We start from the raw sequence: 13,758 nt of genomic DNA on the forward strand, positions 1-13,758 counted from the left end.
CAACCTTGCATAAGTTTACCAGTATAAGCTAGGTTTGGAATCCATGCTAGAACAGAGGGTCTGTGTTCTTCCTATCCCTGACCCTACTGTTGTGCTCCTAGGTAGGGATCTAATGGCTGTCATTGCCTCTGAACTGTGGGTCTCTCACTGGCATCAGCTATACGCCCTTACTTTCCCTCCAGTACCCAGCAAAGCTCATGTGTCCAGTGCTCCATGGTCTCAGGCTCCTAGGAGATGATGACCTCCCGAAGATGACGTTAACAACCACGCCTGAGCCACACCACAGGATCATCCAACACAAATAGAGGATAAAGCCCAACAGATGGATGTCAGCCATTTGCGTGATGTCCAAAAGGTTAATATTAATAACTGGGGACACAGTAGTCTCTGATCCACCTTTATATGAAATTGCCATTCTGTCTACTGATGGCAGGTCGGGTGCATGGGGGCCATCCTTGATATGGATGGTGCCCCACACTCAGATATCCTAAGTAGATGTATTGTCTCTAACCAAAGCAGGATTTATCAAGCATCTGAGAAACTGGAATGCTGAGATGTAAGGGCAGAGGTGTTGTTAAGGAGTTTGTGACCCTTGGGAAAAGACCATAGACTCAATCCAATTATAATTAAAAGATTTATTGATTAACTGCTAACATGACAAACAATCTCTGAGCAAAATTTGAGATTGCCATGCAGGAGGGATATGGGGAAGGACTTTTAAAGGGAAAAACTACAAGAAGACCCTCAGTATCTACGTAAGCAAGTAAAAACTGTTCTGTTCTGCCAAGGTAAGTGGTTAGGGCAACTCGAAGCAACCTTTGGGTATCTGAGTAGCAAGTTACAGAAACGAAAAAAGGAGTTAGTCATATCATAACCAGCAGATAGTCATGTTGAGTCTATACAGTTTTGGGTGGGGGTCGCTGAGTCAGGGTTACTGAGAACTTATCTTCCAGGGACATATGGATGGCGGGCACTAAGATGGATGCCTACCCTAAATGAAAGTTCTTTAGTCGTAGCAGTGTCCTGCTTGTTGTGTGATATTTTGATCACATTCTGACAATAAAGTTTGCTTTGAATCAGAGAGTGGAGCTCCTAGTTCATCAAAATTAACCATAGAGGTTTTGGAGGTCTGAGGACAGATAGAGAGACAGGAAGTGGTAGGGTGGGGTTTAGGATCTCAGTCCTTTTGAATGGAAGAACAGAAATAAGAGGTCTCTGGTTGCTTTTCTGCCACTTCTCTGATCATTCAGGTTCTTATCCCAATATCTGACTCCCGATTTTTTTTATTTATAAAGAATAATTAGGTAAATGCAGCATCTATCCCCCAACATGGGCCATTGTTATAGATGTCCTTATCATAAAGTAATACTATACCCTTCTGGGGTCTTTGATGGAGTTTAACACTAAATAATTAGACTTAAAGTTTTCCTTAGTTATGATAAAAGATAAATTAAGTATAAAATTTTGAACTCACAAAGATATAATAGATAATAGAGTATTTTCTCTAATTTTGCCAAATACAAATGGACTGGATAGTATAACTGTAATTTGTACTTGATAACAGTTTTTGTTATACTAGTTTTACTATGTTAAAGTTAAAACCTTACTTTTTTGTTTTGTTTTGTTTTTCGAGACAGAGTTTCTCCATGTTGCTTCAGAGCCTGTCCTGGAACCAGCTCTTATAGACCAGGTTGGGCTCGAACTCACAGAGATCCCCCTGCCTCTACCTCAGCCTCCCAAGAGCTGGAATTAAAGACATGTGCCAAAACCACCCAGCCACTAAAGTGATTTTTACAAAAGAAATAATCATCTTAATTATGAAAATCTTGAGATAAATTCTGCTCAAAGTTTAATAAATGCTACGGACCCTCCAGTCTATTGTGTATGCATACAGAGAGTCGTACATAACACACACACACACACACACACGTGCATTTCAGCTGTGCACTCCTATCAATCATGCACCAGGCCTCATGATGCTCATGGCCTTAGGTCAATGTTTCCTTGTCCATTGCATCTTCTTGGCCTAGCTCCCACCGCTGCACATGTGCACATGGGTGTAGAGTACAGAAGTGTGAGACAACTGTTTACTTTGGGGTTCCAATTTTCTTACCCAAGCCAAATATTTTGATTTTTGGTTTGCGTATTAGCTCATGACAGAAAGCAAGCGTGCTGCTGTACTAAGTCCATGGAATCAGATTCACAAAGTCTGTTCTACTCGCAGGGACCCCTGCTGGAGCACTACCCACGGGCCTCAGTCTCCCTCTGTGGAGAGTTGTTTGGAACAGTGGTTTTTAAACATTGTAGTCTCACATCCTTTTATACTCTTTAAAATTATTTAGGACTCCAAAAACCGTTTGTGAAGGTTCTAGCTATATTTTCACTCTCAAAACTAAAACAGAAAAATCACAAATATTTCTTTCAAATTGCACACTCACAATAATCTGAGGAACAAGAGTAGCGTTGGTTTACAGTTTTGTTATTGTTGTTGCCCCATAACATCTGGTTGCATGGAGAGCTGGCTTCCCACATTTGCTTCTGCGTTTAGGCCCTTGTGATGCATCCAACCTAAGAAAAACTCCATTGTGTGCTTGGAGGCAAAGAGACAGAAAAGAACAAATCCCTTCTTAGTGCTTCTAGGGAAGTAAAGTTTTCAGGCTGTGATTTCCCTGAGAGTCTCTAGAGACTCACAAAGGTCCCCAGGTTGCTGACTGAGAAAGCTTACGTGTCCTATGGACGATGATGATCTATGGCCTTTCTGAGACTACTACATGGTAGCAGTTTTCAAAGTGCCTTTTAGAAAGCACGCTCCAAGGAATATTGTCAAGGAGTGTTATTGTAGGTTGGATGCAGCCCATGTGGGGATGCGTAAATTAGTGTGGGAAACCCTTAAAGTACATTCAGCACACGTATTTTGCTTTAAAACTTTTTTAGATACTTCAGTGTGGTGAACACATTATAAATTTTTTAAGGTATATTATTACATCACCATAGTGTTTTCCTGTAGTTTTTTTCATTAACTGTATGTGTATATATATATTTGAGGTTTTTTTTTTTTTTTTTTTTTTTTAAGACAGGGTCTCATTATATAGCCTTGGCTGTCCTGGAACTTGCTACACAGATCAGGCTGACCTTGAACTCACAGAGATCTGCCCACCTCAGAGGTCGAGTGCTGGGATTAAAGGCATGTGCCGCTATGCTAGGAATCTTTTTTTTTTTTTTTAATTTTAACTTAGCCTTGATGTGTTTACACGTGAACTCTAACTGGGTCCTTGCTCTTGGAAGATCACAGGTGCACGATGTCAACAGGGATCAACTAACACATGATTTAATAGGGGGATTGGCTGTTCAGACAGCTGTAGGCCATCGGCACGTCTTATAAAAATACAGTTTGTGTGGGCAAATGACTAATATCTCTATATTAGCTACACCTTGTTTTGAATGAAATTCTTTAGATTTTTCTACCTTAGCTGATAACAAGAACCAAGGAACCCAATCAAACAAAGAATCCCAGCAGGGGTCCACCTCAGGACCACCCACTGTCAGAGACCAGACAGGGAAGTTTTCAGACATGCTCCTTCCAGACTGAAGGAAATATAAGATAGTGTTTGTAGAGACACCCCTTACACATACACATGGAAAGTCGGAAGCATGGGCAAGCAGGGAGGGAGTGGGGCACAAGTGTGCTGTGGCCAACACCTTTAGTCCATGATTCAAACATGTCTTCTACAGAGTTTTAACTGATGATTTAGAAGCAAGCAGCCAGGAATTCTAGGATTCCTTAGGAGGCAGCCACTGTGATGTGTTTGCACAGTACATTCAGGGTCTCACGGCCATCAAAGTAAGCCAGTAGATCACACGGAGGTGTCCTGTAGGGAAGTGGCCACCAGTAGGTGGTGGTCCAAGGCAGGTGTCTGGATGGGCACCTGAGGAACTTGGTTTGAAGGAAATTAGAAACTGTCTGAGGGGCTCACTGAGCCCTGCTTCTGGTGTGTGAACATCCATCTTCTAAAACAGATGTGGAAACGATATGAAAGTTTGCATATTTACCACACACCTTAATGCGTATCGCAGCTCCAGCACTTTACTGCTCAGTCATTGAAGACGTCATGGGAAACAAGTCACGGGTCATGGGTTTTTGTTTTGTTTTGCTTTTTAAGATTTACTCATTTATTTTTATGTCTGCAGTGTTCTGCCTGCATGCACACCTGCAGGCCAGAAGAGGGCACTGAAATCCCATTATAGATGTTATAGATGGTTGTGAGCTACCACGTGGGTGCTGGGAATTGAAGGCAAAATCTCTGGAAGAGCAGCCAGTGTTCTTAACCTCTGAGTCATCTCTCCAGCCCCTCATGTTTTGTTTTTTCTTTAACTTTTCTTCATGGAGACATAACAAACATACAATAACATGCACGTGCTGGCCTGGCTTCCTTTCCAGTGACAAAGCCTCTGAAAGAGGAGAACACCAACTTAAAGGAAGAAATGCCGACTTTGGCGCACAATTGCAAAGGTTTAAGTTTCTGATTCCATCATTTTGGGCACTGTGGTGACACTGAATGCCGTGTCAGGGCATGTCTGACAGGCTGAAACTCTTCTCCTTATGGCCAGGAAAGGGAGGAGGGAGGGAGGGAGGGAGGGAGGGAGGGAGGGAGGGAGGGAGGGAGGGAGAACATGAGCTAACTTTTCTAACAAAACCCTGCTTGAGACTCATTCATTAATATATGAATTGAATTAATTAATTCATGTTGTGCAAATCCTCATGAGCTAATCCCATTGTCAAAGGCCCCATTTCTAGACATTTTATTTATTTTTATTTCATGTGTATGTGTGTTTTACCTGCCTGTATGCCTGTTCACTATGTGTATTTTATGTGTATGTGTGTTTTGCCTACATGTATGCCTGTATACTATGTATCTACAGTGCCCTTGTAAGTCAGTAGAAGGCACTGGAATCTCTGCAGCTGGGGTTACAGATGGCTGTGAACCACTCTGCAGGTGCCGGGAATCAAACCAAGTCCTCTGGGAGAGCAGCAAGCCTCTTGACTGCTGAGCCATCTCTCCAGCCTCATGAGCCGTCTCCACTGTCCACACTCTTGCCTGATTCTGCCTTCGGAACTTCCACTGGAACCTCCAATTAAACTATATTCAACAACATTCTAGGACTTCTCTATCCTGTATTTCTGAACAAATCCAAGTATGTTCAAATGGCGTTTGAATGACATTCTCAAGCAAAGCTACAGGAATGGCCACGGTACCAGTTTTCTGTGTTACTCAGACTGTACATCGCTGTCAAGAACATATGGCATAAGCATGTAAAGTGGGAAAGGTCCATTTTAGCTTGTGGTTTCAGAGGTTCTGATGCCACAGTCCCGAGTCCCACCAAGTGTGGCCCATGGTGAAGTAAAATGTCGCAGCGGAGAGGGTGCGTAGAGGAGAAGACTGTCTTGTTAACATGGAGAGTGAACCGGAAGCAGGGCTGGGGGGCTGGACACCGGCTCTCACCTTCCCTGCTCTGCTCCTACTGACCCCCGGCCAGGCCCCATCTCCTGAGTTTTAAACCACCTCCCTAAACAGTGCCACCAGCTGGGAGCTGGAGCACTTACCACATAAGCCTGTTGGGGACATTTCTGATATAAACCATAATAAGGACGGATAAGAAGAATACGGGGGAAAGGAAAACTGGACACCTCCGCCCCCTCAAAATCCTGCGTGGCTGAAGCGAAGGCTGAGTGTGTTTCCCACTTATACAAGCGATGAGAGTGGAGTAATTGAGGCTGCGCTAGTGGGTAGCACAGCGCAATGCGACTGAGCAAACCAACAAGCACATTTGACCTCCGGGTTACTTAACAAAGCTTAGAGCCTAGTAACTCTATTTTAAATTTAAAAATTCTATCTAGATCAGTGGTTCTCAACCCTCTTAATGCTGCAACCCTTTAATACAGTTCCTCCTGTTGTGGCGACCCCCAACCACAACATTATTTTCATTGCTACTTCCTAACTGTAATTTTGCTGCTGTTGTAAGTTGTAATGTAAACATCTGTGTTTTTCCGCAAGGGGAGCTCAACCTGCATGTTGAGAACTGAATCAGGATTAAGTAATTCACCCACATAGCTGGGTGCTGCTTTCCACTGAGGGACACATGTCGTGAAGAACGCATACAGGAATGCCCTTATACGACACTGGCCAGCGCAATGAGAGCCTTGACCCCATATGAGAATCTGGAATGACAACCATCTTGATCCATGGGGAGGGATGTGCTATGGAAGAGGGATAAAATTTGTCGTACACGGTACCTAAAGGAGACACAGAGTTCTTTCGGTTTAGTGCCGGGAAGATGTTTACCAGATTGTCTAATGCGGGGATGAGTGGTTGTGACTCCCACAGTCGGGGGTTCCAGTTCTTTGCAATAGTAACTGAATAGTTAAACTCAGAAGTGTGAAATTCATATCATCTAAGAAATGGCCAAGGAACTAGGCACGAAGAGCACAGGCGAGAGCACTCACTCACGGCATTCCACAGGGGCAGGCATATCTGCAGTGATGGTTGCCTCCCCCCACCCCTGCTTAGAGAGCAAGTCTAGAAGAGAGGCAGTTGCGTGCACTGGACGTGGTCTCAGGTCAGGGCACCTTGGTAGGTCCAAGATCATCTCCAGAGTTGCCAACAGAAACTGTTATTAGTAGCAGAAGAAACAAGTGTCTCCCTGCCCCCCAAGTCCCCACCCTTTTCTCTCCCACTTGAAAGATGGTTGTTGTATTTGTTTTTGTTTTTAATACACGAGTCTCACTATATTGCCCAGGCTAGCTCCAAAATCCTGGGTTCAAGCAATCTTACTATCTCAAAATTCCAACTAGCTGGTGTCATAGGCTCCATTACTATTACCGGCTTAAGTTACTATGTTGGTTAGAAATAGTGTCGATCTTGTCTAACTTATCTTTCAAAGTGATAAACACGCCCATCGGGATGCTTAGCAGCACATGTGACAGGTCATAACTGTGTGATGAAATACCTACTGGTCTGGGAACAGCACTTCCCTAGGAGACAGACAAGCTGAAGGACTTACACATTCAACAAACAGGTATCGGGTGCCTACTATGTGTCAAACTCTGCTAGACACCCAGATTCACAAGCCACTGCAAAAATGGAAAGGTTAAATATCTGCCCATGTAGGCGCAAAGGGCAGAGGGTGGGGCTCTCCAGGGGGGAAATTCCGTTTAGGCCAAGTCCCATCCTAGCCCCGCCTACGGGTGACATGACATTCCGTCTGTCCAATCCTGGTCACCGTATTCCGAGATACTCCACCTCAGATCTAGGCTTTTGCAGCCCGGTGGGACAGGTGGCGCCCCCAGAATAAGGACATTTCTGTCCCAGGCCAGCAACTGTCACCTGAGAAAGATTAAGATTCTCCCACCAGGCGACAAGGCTTGTTGTGCCCGAGACAGATACAGCTCAGATTCCCAGGCTGAGGTAATTAACCCGGAGAAAAATGTGACACATCTCCCGGGCGTCTGCCCTGCAGCCTCCTGCCCGCTGGCCCTGGCCTTTCCCAGAGCCTGGGAGGGTTTCTGAGAAGGGATGGTTGCATAGCCTTGTGTTTTCCTGCTGTGGGGTTGCGAGGGACCCCAGGTCAGGACCTCTCAGCACGCAGCGTCCCTGCCCAGAAGGTGGCTGTGAAAAGCCGGCTGGACACTTACTGCTGAGTGCGCTGGCGGTGGAGCACTGTGCTCAGAGGTCACAGCTCTGTGTCCTGGGGGCGGGGTAGGAGGCTGGGTCCTGCTGATCCCAGGAGACATAGCAGCACGGACACACTAAGCCGCTGTTTTTACACATAATCACTTCACACGCAGAGATTACCTACCTCAGATTGCATTCGTAGTTGGCTAGGTCTCTTGGCTTTAAAGGCTTTTAGCTCGCGTTCTGGGGAGCATCGAGAGAACAGAGGCTGACCCTGACTTACTGATCATAATCTCTCCAAGATGCCACTCGCCCTCCAAGGTGTCTCTATGGGGCTGTCTTCTTGTCTGTTCAAATGCGTTAAGCTGACCCATAGGAATCACCTTACACTGTGGGATAAAGCAGGGAGACGGTCTTTAGAAAATTATGGGGTTCTCTGAACTGAGGGTCTCACACCCTTCTCTGGATGCTACCCTAAGAAATTGTGGTTTGGTTTGAAAGTCGGTTGTAATTGGCCAGAAGGAAACCGGACTAATTGCTCAGGCAGGTGGAGTGAGTGGTCAGGTAGACTCTCTGCTCACATGCACGGACTGAGGCCTGGAGAGTAATTTTCCTAAGGATCCCGATGACCAGAGCCATTGTTGACCCTGCTGACTTCAGCAGGAGTCTGGGAACTGTCTTAAGCCAGTCACTCACTTAACAGGGAAAATGAGACCCAGATGTGGGAGGTGATTTGCCCAAGTCCAGGTGAATAGGTAACTGGTGGCCAGAGGCAGCCCTGACTTTTTTAATTTTAATGTTTTTATTGAGGCTGTTACAAATCGTCTTCCCTGGCTTGGACATTCACCCTGCAGCCTAAAGGGCCACCCTCACTGAAACCAATTTTAGGGTTTTGGACATTCCCCCATAGATTGTTTTCTACTTCCAAAACATTTTGAACTCCTCTAGTAAAGCCATTCCCTAGACCATGTTTCTCAAGCTGGGAGAGGCAGGGGCCTCGGGAATTAGAGAAATCACTAGGTGGTAAGGGATTTGGGGAGGTGAGATCTTCATGGGCATTGTGTACCTGATCGGTTTACAGCTTGCTGCTAATAGAGGCCGTTAATCATAGCCAACTGCAGCTGGTTCAGCCTGGATAAGGAGCTGGCTTGCTGTCCTTGGGAGGGACAGGCAGGAGGGAATACATAAGGAGGGGGTTCCTACGGTTTCCCTGATACATGAACATCAGTCCCGGAAGACACATGACTTGATGAAGCAAGTGTCTCATCCAGTCCAGTCAAGTCCTCCTCTAAATGTCCCAGCATGAGCGAGATACCAAACACAGTGTCTGGTAGACATTAGCTGCTTTATTTTTCTGTGTTTTTAAAAGAAACTATTTACTTATTTAATGGATACCTCTAAGAAGAGACTGGGCTGCAATACAGCTCCCTTTACAAGGCTTAGTCTATATGAATGAGGTCCTGGGTTTGTGCCCATCACTGCAAAGAAACAAACAGAGCCTGGGAGCTGCAGTGATGGCCCAGCAGTTAAAACTGCACGCTGAGGACTCAAGTTTGGTTTCCAGCATCCGTACCAGGTTGCTCTCACAACCATCTGTAATCCAGTTCCAGGCGATCCAGCACTTCTGGTCTCCATGGATACCTGCAATCCTGTGCACATATGCCTTCCTGTACATAGTTTAAAAATAAGAATGGAATTGTTTCTTTAAAAAAAAAATAAATAGAGCCTGGAATTTAGACGGCTCTACCCAAAATATCAAGGGGCTGCGGGGAGAGTTTGCTAGTTTCAGTTGCTAGGTACATGGAAGAAGCCTAATGATTAGTCTCCCGCATCAGTGCAAGTTGTCACTGGGTACTCCAGTTTCCTGGTAAGGGCACAGTAGTGGGGTAAACAGCCAGGTCACTGGGCTCAAGATGTCAGCTTCCTGTCCAAGAGCATGCTTCTCTCTCTCTTTTTTTAAAGTTCTTATCTTTTATTAATTTACTTTTATGTTTTTCTCCACTCCCTTCCCTTCCTCTCCCCTCCCCTTCTACCCTCTCTCATGGTCCCCACACTCCCAATTTACTCAGGAGACCTTGTCTTACTTCCCATGTACATTAGATCAATGTATATCTCTCTTAGGGTCCTCTTTGTTGTCTAGGTTCTCTGGGATTGTGAATTGTAGGCTGTTTTTTCTTTATGTCTAAAAGTCACTTATGAGTGAGTACATATTATATTTGTTTGTCTGGGTTACCTCACTCAATATGATGTTTTCTAGCTCCATCCATTTGCCTGAAAATTTCAAGATATCATTGTTTTTTTCCACTGTGTATTACTCCATTGTGTAAATGTACCACATTTTCTTTATCCATTCTTCAGTTGAGGGGCATTTAGGTTGTTTCCAGGTTCTGGCTATGACAAACAATGCTGCTGTGAACATAGTTGAGCACATGTCCTTGTGGCACAATTGAGCATCCTTTGGATATATACCCAAAAGTGGTATTGCTGGGTCTTGAGGAAGGTTGTTTCCTAATTTTCTGAGAAATCACCACACTGACATCCAAAGTGGCTGTACCAGCTTGCACTCCCACCAGCAATGCAGGAGTGTTCCCTTTACCCCACAACCTCTCCAGCATAAGTTGTCATCAGTGTTTTTGATCTTGGCCATTCTTACAGGTGTAGGATGGAATCTCAGAGTTGTTTTGATTTGCATTTCTCTGATGACTAAGGATGTTGAACATTTCCTTACATGTCTTTTGGCCATTTTAGATTCCTCTGTTGAGAGGTCTCTGTTTATGTCTGTATCCCATTTTTATTTATTGGATTATTTGTTCTTTTGATGACCAATTTCTTGAGTTCTTTGTATATTTTGGAGATCAGTCCTCTGTCTCTGTCTGATGTGGGGTTTGTGAAGATCTTTTCCCATTCTGTAGGCTACTGTTTTGTCTTGTTGACCATATCCTTTGCTTTACAGAAGCTTTTCAGTTTCAGGAGGTCCCATTTATTAATTGTTTCTCTCAGTGTCTGTGCTACTGGGGTTATATTTAGGAAGTGGTCTCCTGTGCCTATGTGTTGCAGACAGCTTTCCACTTTCTCTTCTATCAAGTTCACTGTGGTTGGATTTATATTAAGATTTTTAATCCATTTGGACTTGAGTTTTGTGCATGGTGATAGATAATGGATCTATTTTTATTCTTCTACATGTTGATGTCCAGTTATGCCAGCACCCTCAAACTGTGAGCCAAAGTAAGCCCTTTCCCCTTTAGTTGCTTCTGTCAGATGCTCTGCTCCAGAAACATGAAAAGTAGCTACTAACTGGAATGAGGTTCTTGCTGGGATACATCTGGCCAGGCTCGAACTGGTTAATGGAAAGAAAGTGAAAAAGTTTGGAACTTGGAGCTAGTAAAGCCCTAAAATACCATAAACTGAACTTAACAGGCCATTCTGATGGTAGTTTAGAAAGCCATAGTGTTGGGAGAAATGTTGACAGTGTGCACATGGGGTTTCAGAAGGGAATAGGATTGTTAAGAACTGAGTCACAGGCCATCTGTGTAGTAAAGGATCTGGCTACGTTCTACCTGTGTCCTGAGAATTTGACTGAGGCAGAGCTTTAAAGTAATCAGCTAGTGCGTTGGGCAGAGGAACTCTCAAGAGATGATAGTGCCCGGGCCAGGCCCTGGTTATCGCTCACTGTGCTTACACAGGTCTGCGGTGAGAAAGCAGTAGGAACAGCAGGCAGATATGAAGCATGTGCCCTTTGGAGGGGAGAGGGTGGAGTCTGACATTGCAGAGATGGCTGACGCTGAGGTAGAAGCTATACTTGTTAAGGAGACTAGCACCATTCTTTTTTTTTTTTTTTTTGAGGGGTGCAATGAACTTTATTGATGGTATTCAAGAGAGTAGGGCTCCCTAAGCCCCTCCCGCTATTCTGGGGGTCTGGGATGGAAACTGTGAGGGAGATGCTCAGTGTCAAGGGTTGAGTTAGGACAGGGACTGCTCAGCAGCCGAGGGCCTCTCTCTTGCTGTGTCCTTGCTGGGATGGGTGGTCCAGGGTGGGCTTCTTACTCCTTGGAGGCCATGTAGGCCATGAGGTCCACCACTCTGTTGCTGTAGCCAAATTCATTGTCGTACCAGGAAATGAGCTTTACAAAGTTGTCATTGAGAGCAATGCCAGCCCCAGCATCGAAGGTGGAAGAGTGGGAGTCACTGTTAAAGTCACAGGAGACAACCTGGTCCTCAGTGTAGCCCAGGATGCCCTTTAGTGGGCCCTCGGATGCCTGCTTCACCACCTTCTTGATGTCGTCATACTTGGCAGCTTTCTCCAGGCAGCATGTCAGATCGACGGCGGACACATTGGGGGTAGGAACACGGAAGGCCATGCCCGTGAGCTTCCCGTTCAGCTCTGGGATGACTTTGCCCACAGCCTTGGCAGCGCCAGTGGACGCAGGGATGATGTTCTGGGCAGCACCACGGCCGTCTTGCCACAGCTTCCCAGAGGGGCCATCCACAGTCTTCTGGGTGGCCGTGATGGCATGGACTGTGGTCATGAGTCCTTCCACGATGCCAAAGTTGTCATGGATGACCTTGGCCAAGGGGGCTGAGCAGTTGGTGGTGCAGGAAGCGTTGCTGACAATCTTGAGGGAATTGTCATACTTGTCATGGTTCACACCCATCACAAAAATGGGGGCATCGGCAGAAGGGGCAGAGATGATGACCCTTTTGGCCCCACCCTTCAAGTGGGCCCCAGCCTTCTCCATGGTGGTGAAGACACCGGTCGACTCCACAACATACTCGGCGCCAGCATCCCCCCATTTGATGTTGGCGGGATCTCGTTCCTGGAAGATGGTGATGGCCTTCCCGTTGATGACAAGCTTCCCATTCTCAGCCTTAACTGTGCCTTTGAACTTGCCATGGGTGGAGTCATACTGGAACATGTAGACCATGTAGTTGAGGTCGATGAAAGGGTCATTGATGGCAACAACCTCCACTTTGCCAGAAGTGAAGGCAGCCCTGGTAACCAGGCGTCCAATACGGCCAAATCCGTTCACTCCGACCTTCACCATCGTGTCTCTGGAATGAGGCTGGCACTGCACGAAAAGAAGCGGCTGTCTCTAGAACAGGGAGGAGCAGAGAGCCTAGCACCATTCTTGAGACCCTTTCTGAGCTGCTTTGAGACAATAGGAAAGCGCCTCAAAAGGCAGAACCCCGTGTGTTGAAGACTCATTCTGAAAGCCAAAGTTATTTGAAAGGAGAGAGCCTAAACTGAAGACTACAGAAGGCATTACTGACCCCAAAACAGCCACGTCAGGGAGTCTTTTCCACAGTCAGTCTGAAAGGAACACAGAGACCAATGCTTCTAAGATCCAAGGGGTCAGGCTGACTCTTGAGCTGGCAGCAAAACTAGGCATGTCCATGTGGTACGAGGTTTATAGTCATGCTGAATAGAAGAGCAAGGGGGTCATGAAGGTTTTTGACAAGGTTCCATGCAAGAAAGCCCTGAGGAGACATTGTATGGGGCTAGGAAGATGTAGCTTAAGTTAGAATGGAGATGCCAGGATGTCGGAGATGATAGAACCCTGGGATGTCTGCCAAAAAAAGCTGTAGGCATGAAGTGCAGCCTAAGAAATAGGTAGGATATGTGTGTGTAGGCAGAGAGTTGGAAGGGTAGGGCTATCCAAGGTCTCACTTTGTAGCCCTGGCTGTCCTGGAACTTACTATGTAGAGTAGGCTGGTCTTGAACTTACAGAGCTCCATCTGCCTCTGCCTCTTGAGTGATGGAATTAAAGGTGTGTCCACTATGCCTAGTCTTTTGGAATCATCTAGATGATTATTCTATTGGGAACCCTGGATAATAGGTAGAATTTCATGTTTGCCTTGCTGAGTTTTTTTTTTTTTCTTTATTCTGGTATTTCTTGTAATTCTCTATTCCTTCCTTTAGGAATGAGAATTTTACTGTGTGTCATTATATATTGAAGTGTGTAACTTGTTTTGGATGTCATAGAGGATCACAGTTAAGAGATTGCCTGAGTCTTAAAAAAGACTCTTCACTTACACATTTGAGCAATATTAGAACTTGTTAGAGGCAACGGGGACAGAAAGGGCTGGAGAG

At 45.5% G+C, this 13,758-nt stretch overlaps 1 protein-coding gene across 1 annotated transcript; it reads right to left on the reverse strand.

Moving 5' to 3' along the window:
• Positions 1 to 11,628: 11,628 nt before the first annotated feature.
• Positions 11,629 to 12,778, reverse strand: LOC130874439 (glyceraldehyde-3-phosphate dehydrogenase-like). Its single transcript, XM_057769780.1, has one exon. The coding sequence runs from the start codon at positions 12,710 to 12,712 to the stop codon at positions 11,711 to 11,713; it is 1,002 nt and encodes a 333-aa protein (XP_057625763.1). The 5' UTR covers positions 12,713 to 12,778; the 3' UTR covers positions 11,629 to 11,710.
• Positions 12,779 to 13,758: the final 980 nt, after the last annotated feature.

This window comes from Chionomys nivalis, chromosome 5 (genome assembly GCF_950005125.1).
Source record: "Chionomys nivalis chromosome 5, mChiNiv1.1, whole genome shotgun sequence".
NCBI classification, from domain to species: Eukaryota; Metazoa; Chordata; class Mammalia; order Rodentia; family Cricetidae; genus Chionomys; species Chionomys nivalis.